The sequence below is a fragment of the Nothobranchius furzeri genome, chromosome 12, assembly GCF_043380555.1.
Source record: "Nothobranchius furzeri strain GRZ-AD chromosome 12, NfurGRZ-RIMD1, whole genome shotgun sequence".
Taxonomy (NCBI): domain Eukaryota; kingdom Metazoa; phylum Chordata; class Actinopteri; order Cyprinodontiformes; family Nothobranchiidae; genus Nothobranchius; species Nothobranchius furzeri.
The window spans coordinates 30,027,676-30,044,926 of NC_091752.1; the positions used below are offsets into that span (position 1 = coordinate 30,027,676).

At 41.0% G+C, this 17,251-nt stretch overlaps 1 protein-coding gene across 2 annotated transcripts in view; it reads left to right on the plus strand.

Annotated features, from left to right (window-relative positions):
• The window catches only part of grid1a (glutamate receptor, ionotropic, delta 1a), a 424,695-nt gene that overhangs the window by 264,864 nt on the left and 142,580 nt on the right, over positions 1-17,251 (plus strand). For both annotated transcript variants that reach the window (XM_015944768.3, XM_015944767.3), the window contains exon 4: positions 5,345-5,550. In XM_015944768.3, the coding sequence (XP_015800254.3) occupies positions 5,345-5,550 (206 nt within the window). The remainder of the gene's footprint in view (positions 1-5,344; positions 5,551-17,251) is intronic.

The window sequence follows — 17,251 nt, forward strand, 5'->3', positions numbered from 1 at the left end:
CCTGAAAAGCAGTCCTGAAACACAGCAAAGGTTTTTGTCAGGTTGCGTGGCTGCCTTTCCTGTCTGTCTCTGCATCAAAGCAATGATGATATCAGAAGATTACGAAGGCATTTTTAAATGTTACCCACTCTGAGAGAACCTGCTTCAGTCTCTCAGCAGACTATTGACCTCAAGACTCATTCAACAGAAAGAAAAATGTTGAAAAAGGAAAACAGCACTGCTATGCCCGATCATCAATAAATCCTGACTTGCATTCAATTAAAAAGCCCATTTAAAAAAATCCTCCAATAGAGTTGAGTGGTTAAATGGACGAGAGGCAGAAACGACCGACAGGCAGGCTCAAAAATCCTTCAGATGAAAGCAAAAATCTATAAATTCTGAAGTTTTCATAAAAAAATAAGTTACGTTCTGCATCTGTTCTTACCGATGTTCTTCCTTGTCTCATTTGCATTTTTATCTCTACAGTTACTGTTTATGATGAGGGCGGATCCTATTGAAATTGCTGCAGGAAATAATAAAATAAAAAGATTAAACAAAAATTTTGGATGTGCCAACTGCACCACAAATCAATAATAATTCCTGAGTTAGTAAATAGGCCTCTGGTGCGTTATCAACAGCTAATTTGTCTTTGCACCGCCATTTTCCCCTCTTTTTGTTCACCAGCTATTTTCCTGTTTGCAAGAGAGCCTTCTTTGTTTCACATCCTGATTATTTACATTTTTTAAAGAAAATTTGATGCCCAATGTCTACATTCTAAGTAAAAACAATCCTAAATTAATACTTTTATTTTGTTAAAAAAAAACACCAATTTGTTAGTTCTACTCACCTGCCCTTAAGAGCAGCTCATGAGAAAATTTCAACATCATTTTTCTTGGTTTCAAGCTGAATTCCTGATTACAGCTGCTATAGAGAAATTGCAGAAAATCTAGGTTTTAAATGTAAACAACATCAGAACGCTCACCCCTCCCCTCTGATATTTTCCCTGAGACGCTGAACACCAGCCGCCATTTTCTGGCTCCAAACGACTTTTGTTGTCCGTGACTTCAAATGGTGTAAAAATAATCAATGATGAACAAGAGTCTGCTTCTAGACCTGCAGAAAGAGAAAAAAAAGAAAAGGAAAGGGACACACAACAATAAAACAGGAGCAAACTATCACTGCGTCAACCTGATGAGGAAATATATAATCAACATTGTTTTACTGAGCAATCACGATAATAAATCACAGTGCATTTAGTGCCAACCACAGCCTTAAGACATGTGTTGAACGTGTCCGAGTCCAGACTTATGAGAGCACCATGTGAGCACCTGTGCGTACACGCGCTTGTATATGTAAGGTTTCCCTATAGGAGCGTCCAATAGAGAGTGTGAGGGGCCACAGATCTGGCCCCCAAAGATGCGTAAGAGATGGAGGGAGCTCCAAGTCTCAGAGATCCAGAAGCTGCCCCAGAGCACAGGGACCCTAGGGAGACTGCGACCAGAAAAGCCCCTGCCCCCCTCGAGAGGCACAGAGTATCGCCCCGGGGGGCCACAACCAGCAGCCGGCAGAGTCTCAGGGGATATCAGCGGCAAGCCCACAGGCCCACCCGCCCGCAGCCTCCCACCCCCAAGCCGGCCGAGCCCGGAAGCCAGCGACCCAGGACCCAGAGGCGACCAGTCCTTCTGGGGACCCAACAGAGCCCAGGGGCTTAGATCCCACCAGGCAGCCACCGGGACTCCCCTGCACATTTTACCATCCAAAAACATTAATACGCTATATTAAATAGACGCTGGTTGAGCACTAGAACCAAGCAGAAAACAACCGCTTGTGTTGAAGCCTGTTTCCCATTTGAACCATCTATAAGCTCATCTTATCTTGCTCATCTTGGTGGTCTTCTGTGTCTCTACACCCCCAGCAGGTCCCTGAGGTCCAGTGATCAAAGCCTACTGGTTGTGCAACGCACCAGGCTTAAGACCAAAGGTGACAGATCACTTGCTGCTGTGGCCCCCAGACTCTGGAACTCTCTCCCCCTGAGCCTGAGATCAGTGGACTCAGTGGACTCCTTTAAAAAGCAGCTGAAAACTTACCTGTTCAAGCTGGTTTTGGTGTGACTTTCATCACGCTCTCCTTGTTCTGCTCTGCCTACCTATTCCACCTTCCCCAGGATCCACTGATTTTCCTATTTCCTTTTCACTCTCTCTTTCTTTAAAATTTTTAATCACAATTGTCCATTTTTTACTCATTTTAAATATATTTTTAATCATTATCAATTATTTTTATATTTTACATTTTTTGTTTTTGTGAAGCGCCTCATGATTTTTATCTTGAGAGGCGCTATAGAAAAGATATTTTCTTCTTCTTCTTCTTCTTCTTCTTCTTCTTCTTCTTCTTCTTCTTCTTCTTCTTCTTCTTCTTCGTCTATTGGCTCTGCTGATGCTGATACTCATGTGTGATTGGCTGTTCCTGCTACCTGTGTACTTTACAATTCTGCATTCCTGACATTGCGTAAAAGAGCCTCTAGGCTGTATTTTATGCATATTTTACTGTAACGATCCCCCTCCCCCCGGTCCTTATGCTAGATGTGTCCCCCCTCACTTTTAAAGTCAAAACTACGTCCATGGCTACATGCTTGCTTAGAATGAGGATTGCTGTGAAGTCTTTGACACAACAAGTCAGTGATTCAATGCAATCTGCAGGGTTTCCTTTGGAAGCTTTTAAAGAATCAGCATAATGAACTGAACTCAATACACTAGTTGGTTCAATTGGAATATTTACGTTTGGTCTGGTCTGTAATAAAGCAAAGGAGGGGAATAAAAACTGAAACTGAATATTATGAGTTGTTCTGGTTGCAGTTTTTTTACTCTGTGCTGCAACATTTCAAATATAGAAAAATAGTCAATATTGGATATAAGTAACAATTTTTTTTGTATACGCAGCAGCGATTAGTTTTAACAGGTTCAGCTTAATGCTGAGTAAATGACTGGCGACGCATTATTCATGGCAGCAGCAGCACAGCCTGAAAGCTCTGAAAACAACGCTGATCCTTTTGATCATGAAATGTTTTTTTTTCTGCTGCTCCTAGTGAAGCAGTGAGGCTGTTTTAACTGAGAAAGAGAAAAAAAAAGCTTGTTAAATTATCTTCATGGAGCATTTTTCTGTCAAACCTTTCTAAAATCCATTGAGTACCGAATTGCTAAATTGGGACTGCGACCATTGCGTCATTGACAACGATGCATGCCAGGATGCCAGTTGCTGTTTGTGCTACTTAAAAAAAAACTTTATTGACAACATTCAAACAAACATTTGACAAAATTTACATTAATTGCTATCTACATTAAATCTTAGTGTAAAACATACAGAGCATGGGTATTTATCATCACTGGTCTTAAAATGAACTTCTTTTGTTTGAAAATACACATTTTCAGAAAAAGCACTTGAGCCATTGTTCCACCTTCTCAAAATTCCAACTCAGCAATGGATTGTGGGCAATACCTTTCGCCCCAAGTCTGCATCGATGCGGACATGGGCAAAGTGTGTTTCAAGGCTGCAAAAGGGACATGGCCAACTTCCGCGCTTGAGGATCGGGACAGCCTACGCACTCACAACTGTGAACTGAAAAGTGCAATTGAAAGGAGCAAGGGTGGATGTGCGAGTTTGGGATTGGGCCCAGAGCTGTGCTTCAAATGGGTGTATTTGGAGTCTTTTTTCCTGATATTTAGACATCTTGTCTGGGATTGGATAAAAGCAACGTGACTCTACCACTTAATCTAGTTGCTCAGGGACATGAATGTTTTATCTTCACAAAAAACAAGCCTGGAGGAGCTTCAGCAGTGTGTTGGAGTCGCTAATGCTAGCAGTTAGCTTCTGTTGAAAGAGACATTGTCTTCTGATTCTGGATGCTAAAACAACAGCTTTCCCCATCACGAGTCAATATGGGTAAGTCCAGTTCACAGAGTGATGTAGATCTGTCAAGCTTTTTAAATCCTAGATTTTCACCGTCAATTTTCTATCAGAAGCTAATGAAGGAGATACTTGTTGGAGACAATTTTCATGTTTAGTCTGCATTAAAAACTCAAAGTAACCAATATAATCAGAAATAATTATTTTAAAAAGTATTTTCAATAAACCACACCTTTGCACCTATGGTAAATGTATGATTGATACTTTATTGAATATTGTTTTTTTAAGTACTCAAACAAGAATTCGTTCTCAGGGCACTAAATTATATTAGCTCTGAAAATTGTTTTTGTTTTTATAAAAATTAAAGATTCCTCAGAGAGACACCGCTGATGGTTAGCATTTCCATTTACCCAGAAATAAACGGTTGTTTGTGTGTTTGCAAGGAAGTTTTCAAAGAATTTCGCTGTAGGAGTTTTGAAGGGACACTTCAAAATGATGAATGATTTAATTTCACATTTTGTTCTGCCCTTTGAACATTTTTATTCTGTGAAGAATCCAGCAGGAGCTGTGAGTATTTATTCTACCCCAAAGACAAATGACAGTACACAAATTGCATGGGGGGGAAAAAAAAAATCAAACCTTCCAACTAATTCTTGTGATTTGTTTCATACGGCACTTAGTCATGGCCCTATTTCAGTTTGCCCAAGGTAGTAGCCAGCCACACAGAGCGATGCACCAATGTGTGGCTCAGAACGAGTAATGTGAGTGTCCTAATTTCCAGCTGAAAGAAAATCTGGTTTGCTTTGCCATATACACCCAGAAAACACCCATTAATCTTTAGGGCAAGGGAATGTGTTTTCATGTGAATTTCTACATAAATATGAGAAGATTTGCTGTTCTGTGACTCAGTATAGTTTCTGTTATCAGCACCGTGTTCTAAAGCAGAAGCATTTGATGAGTCATCACACTTGCAGAGATGCAATACTGCAAAGCATGCGTACACACTTATCTGTAGTAGTTACAACAGGAGAAAAAAGGCTGGACTAGGTGATTTTTTTTAACAATGCAGTGTGACTTGGCACATGTTGGGCAGCTGTTCTCCCCTGTGACCACTGGGATTGCTGTGCTTACCGTCAGCCCTCTGCTACATATCATCTTCGATTTGTGTGCAGATTTATTTATTTATTTATTTATTTTGCCTGTAGGCTCATATTCTGTAAAACACCAGGAAGAAGAAACAGAAAAGTGCTTGTTATGTTTTACATTACAAGAAAGAATAATATCTGCCTTGAAGCTTTTTGAACAAAGCCTGAAAATGTATGGCGTGGATGTGCAGGTGTTGAAAGCACGGGCTGTTTACCAACAGTCGTGATATAATGCTCGAGGGCTAAAGCTGCCAGAGGAGTTCATTTCCTTCTGTTTCTGCTCATTCCACATCCTCATAATATCTTGTCTCCTCCATCAGATATCCGAGGTCTGCAAACCTTTATGGACCAGGCGTCACGGCTTGGTCTGGATGTGTCCTTGCAAAAGGTGGACCGCAACGTCAGTCGAGTATTTACTGACCTTTTCAACACGATGCGTACTGAGGAGCTCAACCGATACCGGGATACTTTGCGGCGGGCCGTGCTACTCATGAGCCCTCGCGGAGCACAGGTCTTCATCCACCAGGTAGGTTTTAGCAGCTCTGCAGCTTTTCTTTTTCACGACAGAATCAGGAGCACAAGCAGGGAGTCAAAGTGCAACCAGAAAAACAAGCATTTGTGGAGTAAAGATGATGATCCATGAACAGTCACATTTTCTAGCACCCCTGATGTGACCAATAATACATTGACTCAACTGTAGTACATTAAAACTGGGGTAAAATGGAGTAGAAAAGACATATTGTAGGTTTTATTGGACATTTTCTTCTAGTATTGATCCAATAGCTTGTCTGCTCCTGCTTTGACCTCAGACAAATCCCAAAGCATGTGGCCAAGGTGAGACTCAGATGTGTTTCATCTTTGATTCGGTTGACCTTGAAACAAAAGCCTGTCTGGAATCTTGAAAAAGCCTATTTATTTCCACAATAAATCATTCATACATCTCTAAGCACATCACTAAGAAAGAGTTTTTCTTTTACTGTATCAATAAAAGTACAGAGCTTCAACCCAAGAAAAAGTTTGGAGACAGAAAAGGATTCCTAGCTCATGTTGTCTGTAAAGAGATTTTCCCATCAAAGTGATATCTTACAGTTTTGGTACGTTTTCTAAGTAAAAGCACATTAAAAGTATTTCTGAGGGGAATAAAGTATCAATGAACATCTGAATTAAAACAGAAAATGTATGTCTTTGCAGAAGCTTTTGGAGATAATGTTGCTGCTTTTGTTGCTATTTGGAGTCAGGGAGGAATGCTTCTATGGTGGGGAGAATTTGAAGGGAGTGAAAAAATGTCAGTGTGAAAGGGATCTGAGTTCCTTGTTCCTGCTTCACATCTGACAGTTAATCTTCCTCGTGGAAGCAGTGAAACTTTGAGATGTTCATGCTCAAATGGTTCTAACAGATTTGTAGAGAAGAAAACACTTCAATTTCACCACTTATTTAACATTAAAACATACAATCGCATAGGCTCTAACCAGGATTAGGACCAGGATCATATTTTTTCCACGATAATATTGATGCAAATTTTAATATTTGACTAAAGGGAAACATCACATCAAGTGCAATTAGTTATTTGGTGGCACAGCATTTTTAAAAAGTTGTGGCAATACATTCACCCTGTCATCATGCTACAGGTCGACCGATCTGGGTTTTTCTATTGCTATACCGACATGTTGTCATGGCCAGCTGATGGCCGATATCTAGATATTTCCAAAATGTCACTATCAATAACAAAATAAATCAGTTTTTTTAACACTGAAATGAACCAACTGTTAAATCTTAAGTTTGTGCACTGCTCAGTGTTAAAATCAGACATTGAACTAAAGCTAATCAAACAAATCAATCAACTGACCAATTATTCAAGATGAAAAATTGGTAAATAAAGTAAATTTTAGTTCAAAGTCATTTATTTATTAATCAGATGTTATTCAGTACTGTTATTGTATATTTAAAGTACACCGAGAAGTTTTCTTCTCCTCCGCCCTACTGGTTGAAAGTGGTATTGCAACTATCATAAAAAAACTGCTGCGACCTGCTGTAGCTAGCGCTAACAAACTAACTTACTAAATAAGCCACACATGAAAAAAATCCGCTCTTTTGGACAAACAATACTATTACTTATAAGTCCAGTAGCAAGACAACCATGCAGGTTTGTGATTTCATAGCCTTTTTCAGCTTCCTCAAACTTTTGTAGGCCAAGTCGATGTTTACTTCGGCTTTAGCTTTTTGCTCTAACGTTTACTTCCAGGCTCCACCATGATGCAGACAGAAAAGTAACCTTATTTCTCTTCTTGTACTTTTTATTGACAATCAGCAAGCCTAAGAAGCTAACTGCGCAGAAAATAGCTAACAGCCGTCATGCAGGTATAAGAGCGCCCCCTAGAGCATCTACCCACTCCACAAAACTGCTAAGTGCAGTACTTATCTGGCCAGCAGAGGGCATGTGGTCAACTATGAAACTGATCAAGTTTCTAACCCAGCAGTCAGTGAGATCAGTGATAAATCTCTATCTTAAAGTTTAAAAAACAGTTTTATGTTAATTTAAAATAAATTCTGCAGAAGCATTTCTTACCAAGAGCTGAATATACCTTAATAATTCAGAGGTGGTTTAGGTAGGTCCACTTTTGTTGACGTTACATCTGTTAGTGAGTTGTCTCTAAAGACCAAAATTAAATAATTGTTTAAGAGAAAACTATTGATGCTAACACCCTACAACAGGGGTCTCCAACAGGTCACTCATGAGCTACCAGTAGCTTGCGACGCACTTGAAAGTCACCTGGAAGCAGCCAGCGAGCCATCCTGCCTGACTTGACTAAATCTGATGGTGAGCCATCCCCATTTTCTGTATTATCGAAGCTAAACTTAGCATTTTGTTCTTATAAAATAAAAATCTTAGTGTAGCAAACACGTTTTACTGGAAATACGCAGATTAATTGATCTGGTTGCAGCACGGATCCCCGAAGACGCACTTCTAAAGAAGACAGGGTGACGTCGGTTATACAGACCTGGTTGAAACAAATCCTAAGTGAAATGTTTTAGGCGACAGTAAAGTCCCATCTGTGTTAATAGTTTGTTAATGCAAATTCAATGCCATTTGTTTATTAAAACAATGAACATGAGGCAACAGTGGCACTGGAGTTAAGTGCTCGCCCCGTAATTGGAAGGTTGCAGGTTCGAGCCCCGCTCAGTCTGTCGCTGTTGTTGTGTCCTTGAGCAAGACACTTAACCCACCTTGCCTGCTGGTGATGGTCGGAGGGATCGGTGGCACGAGTGCTTGGCAGTCTCTCCTCTGTCAGTGCACCTCAGGGCAGCTGTGGCTACATCGTAGCTCATCCCCACCAGCGTGTGAATGTGTGTGTGAATGGGTGAATGGCTGATTGTGTTGTAAAGCGCTTTGGGAGGTTCCAGGACTCTAGAAGGCGCTATATCAAATGCAGGCCATGTACCATTTACCATTTACATGGTTTCCAAACTCTGGGCATCTCCTGTGATTTAGTTACAACACAGTTCCCTCCACTGTTTCAGCTGGTTGTCCCATTTAGTAGCAAAACACAATTGTGAATGCTCTCTCTGCTCTGCGTTGGTACAGCCATGGGACCAGCACAGCTGATCCAGATCCAGACAAACAGGATAAACTTCCAATATTGTCAATAATAAACACAGCAAAACATCATTTTACCTGCAATCTTTTAGCAAAACTTAACTTTCATTAGCAAAACAACTATAAAAATGATTACACGAATCAGGAAAGCAGGAAGAAATGTTGTTTCTTTTGAAGTTCAAACTATTTAGAATTTTGTGTTTTCATCACATTTAACTTGTATTTTATTAAATATATATAGTTTTTGGAAGTATTTGTTCATTTATGTGTGTTCATAAAGTTGATCCATTCTACAACAAATAGCGGATACAAGCGTCCGAAATGAGTTTTCTCCACAGGGTAGCTAGTACCTCTAGTTAGGATGCCTCCTGAATACCTTCCTGGTGAGTTTTTCCGGACACATCCAACCGGGATGAGACCTAAAGGAAAATAAAGGACGCCTTGGAGGGACTGTGTTTCTCAGCTGGCCAGGGAACACGTTAGGATTCTCCCAGAGGAGCTGGCCCAAGTGGCTGTAGGGCGGGAAGTCTGGGCCTCTCAGCTTTGACTGCTGCCCCGGCGACCCAACCCTAGATAAGAGGCCGAAAATGGATGAATGGATGTCATTATTTTTCTTCTACTCTTTTTATAATATTGATGTTTTGAAATACAGAGAAATCAACTTATGACACATGCAGAGCATTTTCAAACATATTCATACTTGGAAAGTATCAATGTGAATAAATGGCAGTAGCTCTTCTGTACTTTCATGGTGTAAAAAAAAGGTTGGAGACCCCTGCCCTACACCTTCAGATAATACCCAAAAAACTGAACTTTTGAAATAATTCACCAAGAAATTCCAAAAATTATATTCATCATTAGTTGTTGTTGCACTATGACAGGGGTGGGGAACCCTGGTCCATCAAGGGCCGCTATCCACCAGCATATTTTAGTTTCAACCCAGCTTCTACGCACCTGATTTCAATCAACAGGTGATTAACAGGTGTCTGAAGAGCTTGATGAGCTGCTGAACAGGTGAATCAACCACTGAATCAGAAGTGTTGGAGCAAAGACATGCAGGATACTGGCCCTCCAGGACCAGGGTTTCCCACGCCTGCACTATGAGCTCAAATATTAAAATTCTGGAGCTTTAGAGTGAATCTATCTAAGACTCCTCCTGTTACTCATCAATAATGTTGTGCATTTCTCTCTTGAAGCTAAATGAAAATTTGCACACACACTGGAAACACTATTTACACTCTGTGAACTTGAATTCCTTTGTTTTTCACCAATTTTCTGTATTGATTCAGGTAATTGTTCAGTGTGTTATGATTAGAAAAACACTTAGACAACAGTAGGTCAAAAACACCACTTGCATTCCAATTAGCTTCTTGTTAATTCACCATCATAAATCTAAAAGTTAAGTAGTCGCTGACAAATAAATTAGCGGACAGGTTGAGAATACATCAAGGCTTTTAAGTCTCATTAATGACACACTGCTTTGATCTTTTCCTTGGTGCCAGTGAATTCTTTTTTATTGCTCATAGAGTCGCCGTTTGCTGCACCATATCTTCTCTTTTCATTCGTTTGCATTTAATCCAGACAATTATGTTCCCAAACATTCCTTATACAATTAACATGAGGCATCTTGGGGACTTTGGGGAAATTGTCACGTTGTGGGATGGAGGAGTAGGACCCAATACGCAGATACCCAGAATGACACAAGGCATGAGAGGATGTAAAATTAAACATTCTTTGTTAAGAATGACAAGTCCAAAAGAAAACCTAGTAGGGCACAAAACCTAAAAGAAAACCTAGTAGGGCACGAAAGCCAAAAAATCCTAGTAGGCCACAATGTCAGAAACCTAGAGACTTAATGGGGGGGGGGGGGGGGGGGGGCATAACAACGCTGACAACGACAGTGAACCAACAAAATACTAAGACGCAGACATGGTTATATGCACAGTGACTGGGTGATTGGGAGACGAGGAGCGGGTGCGAGGTGAGAGAGAACTGAAGGGAGACTGGTGAAATCAATTAACTAAATGAGAAGGGAAAACCAAGCAGAGGGGATAAACCCCAACCTAAAAATCTTCTAAATAAATAACAAACCTAAGAGACTAAGGGCACAGGAGAACCAAAGAATAACTAACTAATGACCTGAGGAGTAAGGGAGACTAATTAACAATTGGAGACGGAAACACACACCAAAGGAGACTAATAACATGAAAAGCTGAACCTATAGAAAGCTACAGAGGGGTGACTGGGGAGACCTGAGGGGGACCGGGAGGGAGCTGGGGACAAAAAGGGGCACAAAAACCTAAGGGGAGAACCTAGAGAGGGGCTGGGGAACACAAGGATGCACATGAGGAACACAAGGAGACACATAAGGGGAACCTAGAGGGGGGCTGGAGAACACGTGAGGGGGATGCAGGACGCAGACCATGACAGAAATAAGCACAGCTTTAAATTCAGCACAGCCCCCAAATGCCCCTGAGAATATTTTAATATTTGAGAAGTGGCAAAGATTTCATAATTCATCAAATCTTCATTAATGCATCAGCGACACTTTTTCATAGATTGTTCCGGATTTGCGGCACATGAGTGAGGGAAAATCTGTGAAAATGCAGATTTTAAAAGCGAGAATGCTGCTGCTGCTGGTGCTTTAAAGAAACACAGAACCAATCACGCGACAATTTAGCACCTACATAAACATAATTAAACCCAATAAACAGGTTTTGAAGATTTTTGAAAGGGACCCCTCATCAGTGCTTTGATGTGCTGAAGTTAAAGCTGTGAAGTCGGTCAGTTTCAGAAGGTTTTGCTTTGTTTTTCTGCTGCTTTATAAATGTGTTGCCTGTGCATTTCCAAATTAGTTGCGCTTCATTTTTGCTGTTTGCTTTGTCTCCTCTCTCAGCTTTATGGTCCTCTTCTTTGTACTTATTCATTTAAAAGATCCATGGCTGGATTATGGAGCGGGACTAGGGAGAGATGACAAATGCAAAGAAAACCTGTATAAACACTACTGAGAAACCAGAAATAACTATAGCGTGTTGTGAAATAATCAGGACAATAATTTAAGTAGATACTTATGTAAGATATGTATGCAGTTTTTTCAAAATTTTAAATCATTTTTTGAGCCAGTATGTGCTAAAATGACCATTTACAAGGTTAATGACATGTCACTCAGACCCCCACCATCTCCTGTGGCCAGAGTTGCATTTGGGAAAGTAGCAGCTCAGGAGGTGGAGCAGGTTGTTCAGTAATCAAAAGGTTGCAGGTTCGATCCCGGCTCCAACCAGAGAATGCTGCTGTTGTGTCCTTGGGCAAGACACTTAACCCCCTTTCCTGCTGGTGGTGGTCGGAGAGACCAATGGCTCCAGTACTCTGCAGCCTCGCCTCTGTCGGTGCGCCCCAGGACAGCTGTAGCTACATCGTAGCTCATCCCCACCAGCGTGTGAATGCGCATGTGAATGGGTGAATGAGTTTTGGGGGTTGTAAAACCCTAAGAAGGTGCTATACAAATACAAGCCATTTACCGTTTGCAACTTGGCGAGCACCCACCTGTTGGGCTTAGGAAAAAAATGGAGCTGACATACCAGGCATTGCAGTCTGCCTCCAGCATGTTTCCTGCAAGTTTTATATTGTGTACACAGTTGATTTGTTTAATTTAGTGATGAATCACTCCTGTAGAAACTGATGAAGGCTGGGGAGACATTTCAGCTGTTAGATTAAGGCAGGGGTGCCCAATCCTGGTCCTGGAGGGGAGACATTTCAGGGGTGCCCAATCCTGGTCCTGGAGGGCCGGTATCCAGCAGGTTTTGTGGTTTTTCTGCTCCAACACACTTGATTCAGTGGTTGAAACACCTGTGCAACTACTCATCAGGCTCTGCAGAAGTCTGTTAATCACATGCTGATTGAAATCAGGTGTGTTGCAGCAGAGTTAAAAGTAAAACATGCTGGATATCGGCCCTCCACGACCAGGATTGGACAACCCAGGATTAAGGTGTTAAAAAGATGAACACACAGCAAGGAGATACGATTCATTTTTGGTCTGACCTCAGAGAATGTATAATGGACACTAGGGGGTGATAAAACAAGTAAAACTGCCAAGTGTGCCTCTAAAAATATATTATATGTATGATTTCTAATTTCTAGCTTCCTATTTTTCCAGTTTCAGTATAAGTAGTAAAAATCAAAAGTCCCTTTCTCTTTTTATGAAATTATACCAGCATTATCGTTATTGAGATGGTCTGAATTATACTGAAACCATTGACTCTGTCTAATTGTAAGTAAATAAGTACCATATTTTCCTGAGAATAAGTCGCACCAGCCATAAAATGTATAATGAAGAAGAAAAAACCATATATAAGTCGCACTGGACTCTAAGTCGCATTTTGGGGGGACATTTTTTTTTCTTAAAAAATCTGAGACCAAGCATTTTACATTGCAAGACAAGTACCGATAAAGGAAGATCATTCCAGAGTCGGGGTGCAACAGTCTGTAAGGAGTGATCATCTTGACTTTTATATCTGGTCTTTGGAACTTCTAGAAGGTTCTGGTGTGTGGACCTGAGGGCTTGGGGTGGAGCATAAGGCTTTAACAGTTCAGTAATATAGGGAGGAGCTTAACCATGTAGAGCATTGAAAGTAATAGTCAGTATTCTACAATTAACTCTAAACTTAATGGGTAACCAGTGCAGAGACATTAGAATAGGAGTGATGTGTGCTCTTCTGTTTGCTCCAGTTAGGAGCCTCACTGCAGAGTTCTGGACCAACTGAAGGCGGTCAAGGGCTTTTTTGTTAAAACATGTGAAAAGTGTGTTGCAGTAATCTAGATGGGAGGAGATAAAGGCATGGATAACCATTTCAATTTCATGTTTTGACACCAACCTTCGCAGTTTGGAGATATTTCTTAAATGATAAAAACAGTTTCGGACCAACGTTTTTGAGTGGCCTTCAAGAGACATTGATTGGTCAATAATAACTCCCAAATTCCTTAAGTTTATCTTGACAGCAGAGGATAAATGACCAAGTTTTAGACTAATCAGGGGAACCATGCTCTCAGGGGCAATGATCATACATTCAGTCTTTTCAGAGTTTAACTGAAGGAAGTTATCGTCTAGCCAGCTGGTGATAGCTGATAGACACTCTAGTAATTCAGACTGTTTGTAGAAATCAGAATCCTTAAAGGAGAGTACAGCTGAATATCATCTGCATATAAGTGATAAGAGGCATTTTGAAAATAATCAAGTATCTGTCCAAGAGGGGTTATGTACAGCAGAAACAACAGTGGACCCAAAACAGAGCCTTGGGGTACCCCACAGAACAGATCAGTATATCTGACATGATTTGGTTTATACAGACTCTGTAACTTCTGTTAGAAAGGTATGATCTAAACCAGTCTAGAACAGTTCCAGAGATCTCCACCGAGTCACGAAGTCTGTTAATTAAGGTGGTGTGATCAACAGTGTCAAAAGCTGCAGAAAGATCATCTCATATGTTGATGTATATGCATCATCCTTGTCACCATGACAGCAGAATTTGTCTTAAATGATGAAAAGCTTTTCAAAGGCTATGTTGTTGAATTGCAATCATATAGTTGTTCCATTTCTGTTTTTTAGGGTTGTTTTCATGGCCATCTGCTAAATTATCGACTGAATAACAACAGCAAAAATCAAATACATCATACTTTACCAAAGTCTTTCTGTACCAGGCTGGGAGCCCTTGGTGCTTTCAGGACATCCATATTTCTTCATGGCACAGATTCAACAAGGCTTTAAAACATTCCTGAGAGGATGACATTCAATGAGCAAGGACATGGGTTTGCTCTGCTAAAGTGGAGAGTAGAAGTCCACGGTGTCCTTGCTAAGCACCTCAAGTTAGTAAACAAAAAGCAGATGTGGGCAGTGTTGCTTTTGGAGACTCTGACAAGAACCACACAGCTTCCTGCTCTCACTGAGCAGCGATGCTGCCGTGGGCTCCTTTCCTATCCAAGAGCAATCACATCAGACAATCACTACGTCTGCAGCTCTGGCTGGTCCGAGCTGCTGTCACAAAAGGTGCTTACCACACTGCATTGGGATTGTGGAAATGACATTGTAACGGAATTTAAGTGATGTAACTATCTAAAGTTGTATTTTAATACACTGTTAGTAGTTCACTTTTTATAAACAGAAGAATAGGCTGTTTTTATCATCAGGGAGTTTAATTAAACACTCTGTATTGACTTTGAGACAAGAAAACAGAGAGAGATGGGATCGTTTGAGAATCTTTAATTTCTGAATTATAAATTCTAAACAATCTACCAGGACTACTCTGTGATGGATGAGAATGGATTCGGATGTTGTGTTGGTGCGTGTGTGTGTGTGTATGTGTCTGGTTCAGATTCTCTAGGCTGACGTCAAAGAATCTGGTCGTCTTTGTTATGACTAGATATCACGAGGCTTATAAAGTGATGACATGAGCCGCTATTTTGCCGTGTACTTACCCAGTGGGGGTCTCCCAGATAGATCAGGAAATGCCAGGTCTGGAGACCTCGGATGTACGATGGAGCTGTCGGTGCAGCGATCACAACGTTTCAAAGCCCGTCTGGAGGGTCGACCCCGGTACCGTTCGGCGGCGTCAGCAGGTGCTCTTATTTTGAAAGGACGTCGTCTGGTTGTTAAACGACGAAAATCTCCCGCTTCACAGTTCTTAGTTTAAAGAAGAAAACACATCTGGCCAGGCTGCGCTTTTCTTTAGGATGATGGTGAATAGAACTGAAGTCAAAATGGAACTGACTTAAAAATGGCGTTGCCTTGTTTTATATCTCTGAATTGTTGATAAGTTTCAGTAAAGTGGATTGGACACTTGAAGTCAACACCAGATTCTCCTGCGGCAGCCGAAAGCTCTGATTGGTTGGAACAATGTGTCATGCGTTTCTATGGAGATGAGGATCAGTATGTCTGTGCCGTAGTCCTGTTTTCATTAAACATAATTCATGACATATTTATTTCACAGATCATTCACTTGATTATTGTTGATCAACATCTGTTTTGCTTAATAATTTTAATCACAAATAAAGTACTTTGATTAAGTAAAGTTTCTTCTTCTCCTTCGGACTCTTCTCCTGGAATGTAAACAGTCTGAGGAACACCCGACCTTGGTTTTTCTACACGGTGTTATTGTGCACAGGGGTCAGCTGTATGGAGTTGAAAACAATGAACTTCATAACCTTACATATCCCCCCTTTTCAAGGTCAATGTGGTCCTTCAAGAGACCACTTGGTCGTTGAACAAACCCAAGTTATGAAGAATCTTGACAACAGAACCGGATGCGATCCCAAGGGAACAGCCGTCTGTGGTGAGGCACGAACCCCACGCCGGAGAACAGTCTCGCATACTCCTCAGGAAGAACACAAGTCAGCAGGTTATTAATCATTCCCCATGGAAGCCATAAACGAAGCAACAGCAAAGTCATATCCCCACGGGCAATAAAGCAGAGCAGGAGCAAATCTTGAACGTATCCACGAACAGGGTAGTATTCCAATTAAAAATCGATTGTTGTATCCGCAGGCAGGGTAATATTCCAAATAAAAATTGAACTTTGAAAGAGTACTTATCGTAATCCACAAAAAGGGAAGAGCAGTTGACAGTAATCCCAACGAATGAGGTGTCCCAGCAGCCATGCCGGAACCACAGTCGTCCAAGGCCAACGAGCCGGAGCACCACCCAGGAGTAGTCGATGCAGATGACGAGTCACGGATCCACCCCAGGACGCAGGATCCTCACAAGCTCAGCAGAGGAGAGAGAGCACAGTGTAGGCACTTCAATGTAGACACGACAAAAGTGCATTTCATGTCATCAAAGAAATAAAAATAATAAAAACCTAACTCTATGAGTGCCTTTTGTACTATGTGTTAGTTTTAAGTGTAATTACCCATTAAGTGAAGAAATGGATGCAGCCCTGACTGTGTAAGATGCAAAAAGGGATGATGCGAGAAGCAGAAAAATGAAAGAAACCCTAACTGGTATCAGTGAATCCTCACTGTAAATACTTGTGTCAGGACAGGGCAAAATTGGTTATAGCCCAGTATGATAAATCCAAGAATTGATAATCACAAACATAATTTTTCACTGTTAAAATCAACTGGTCAAAAGTACTATAAAAAAACAGAAATGTAAATCAGTACTAAAATGTAAATCAGTGGTTAGTAATCATGTTCATGTTAATGTACCCCTAAGGAATTGTGATTAGTAAAGATTAAAAACAAAACAAAATTTTGGACAACAGTACTATGTGGCCTAACCCACTCACTGTTTCCCGGCCTTTTACCTGACTCCAGGAGCCCACAGCACGTCCGTCTCAACACACCTTAAGTCTGCACGTGACGTATAACAGGAAAGACAACCATGTACACTCACAAACAAACAAATTTGTGTAATCAGAGATAGAAATCTGTGGAACCAACGGGACGTATTTATCACCCCCCTTTTGAAGTCGGTGGATTGTTGTTGTTGGTATCGGCCAAATCTGTGGGACCCTTGTGCAGTTTGATATGGTCCCTGTGTACCCATTTGTAGACGGGCGCCTTGTTTTTGTCGGCGATCTTGATCTGATACACGACCGGAGAGATCTTATCTGTAATCAGGTATGGACCCGACCATCTGGGC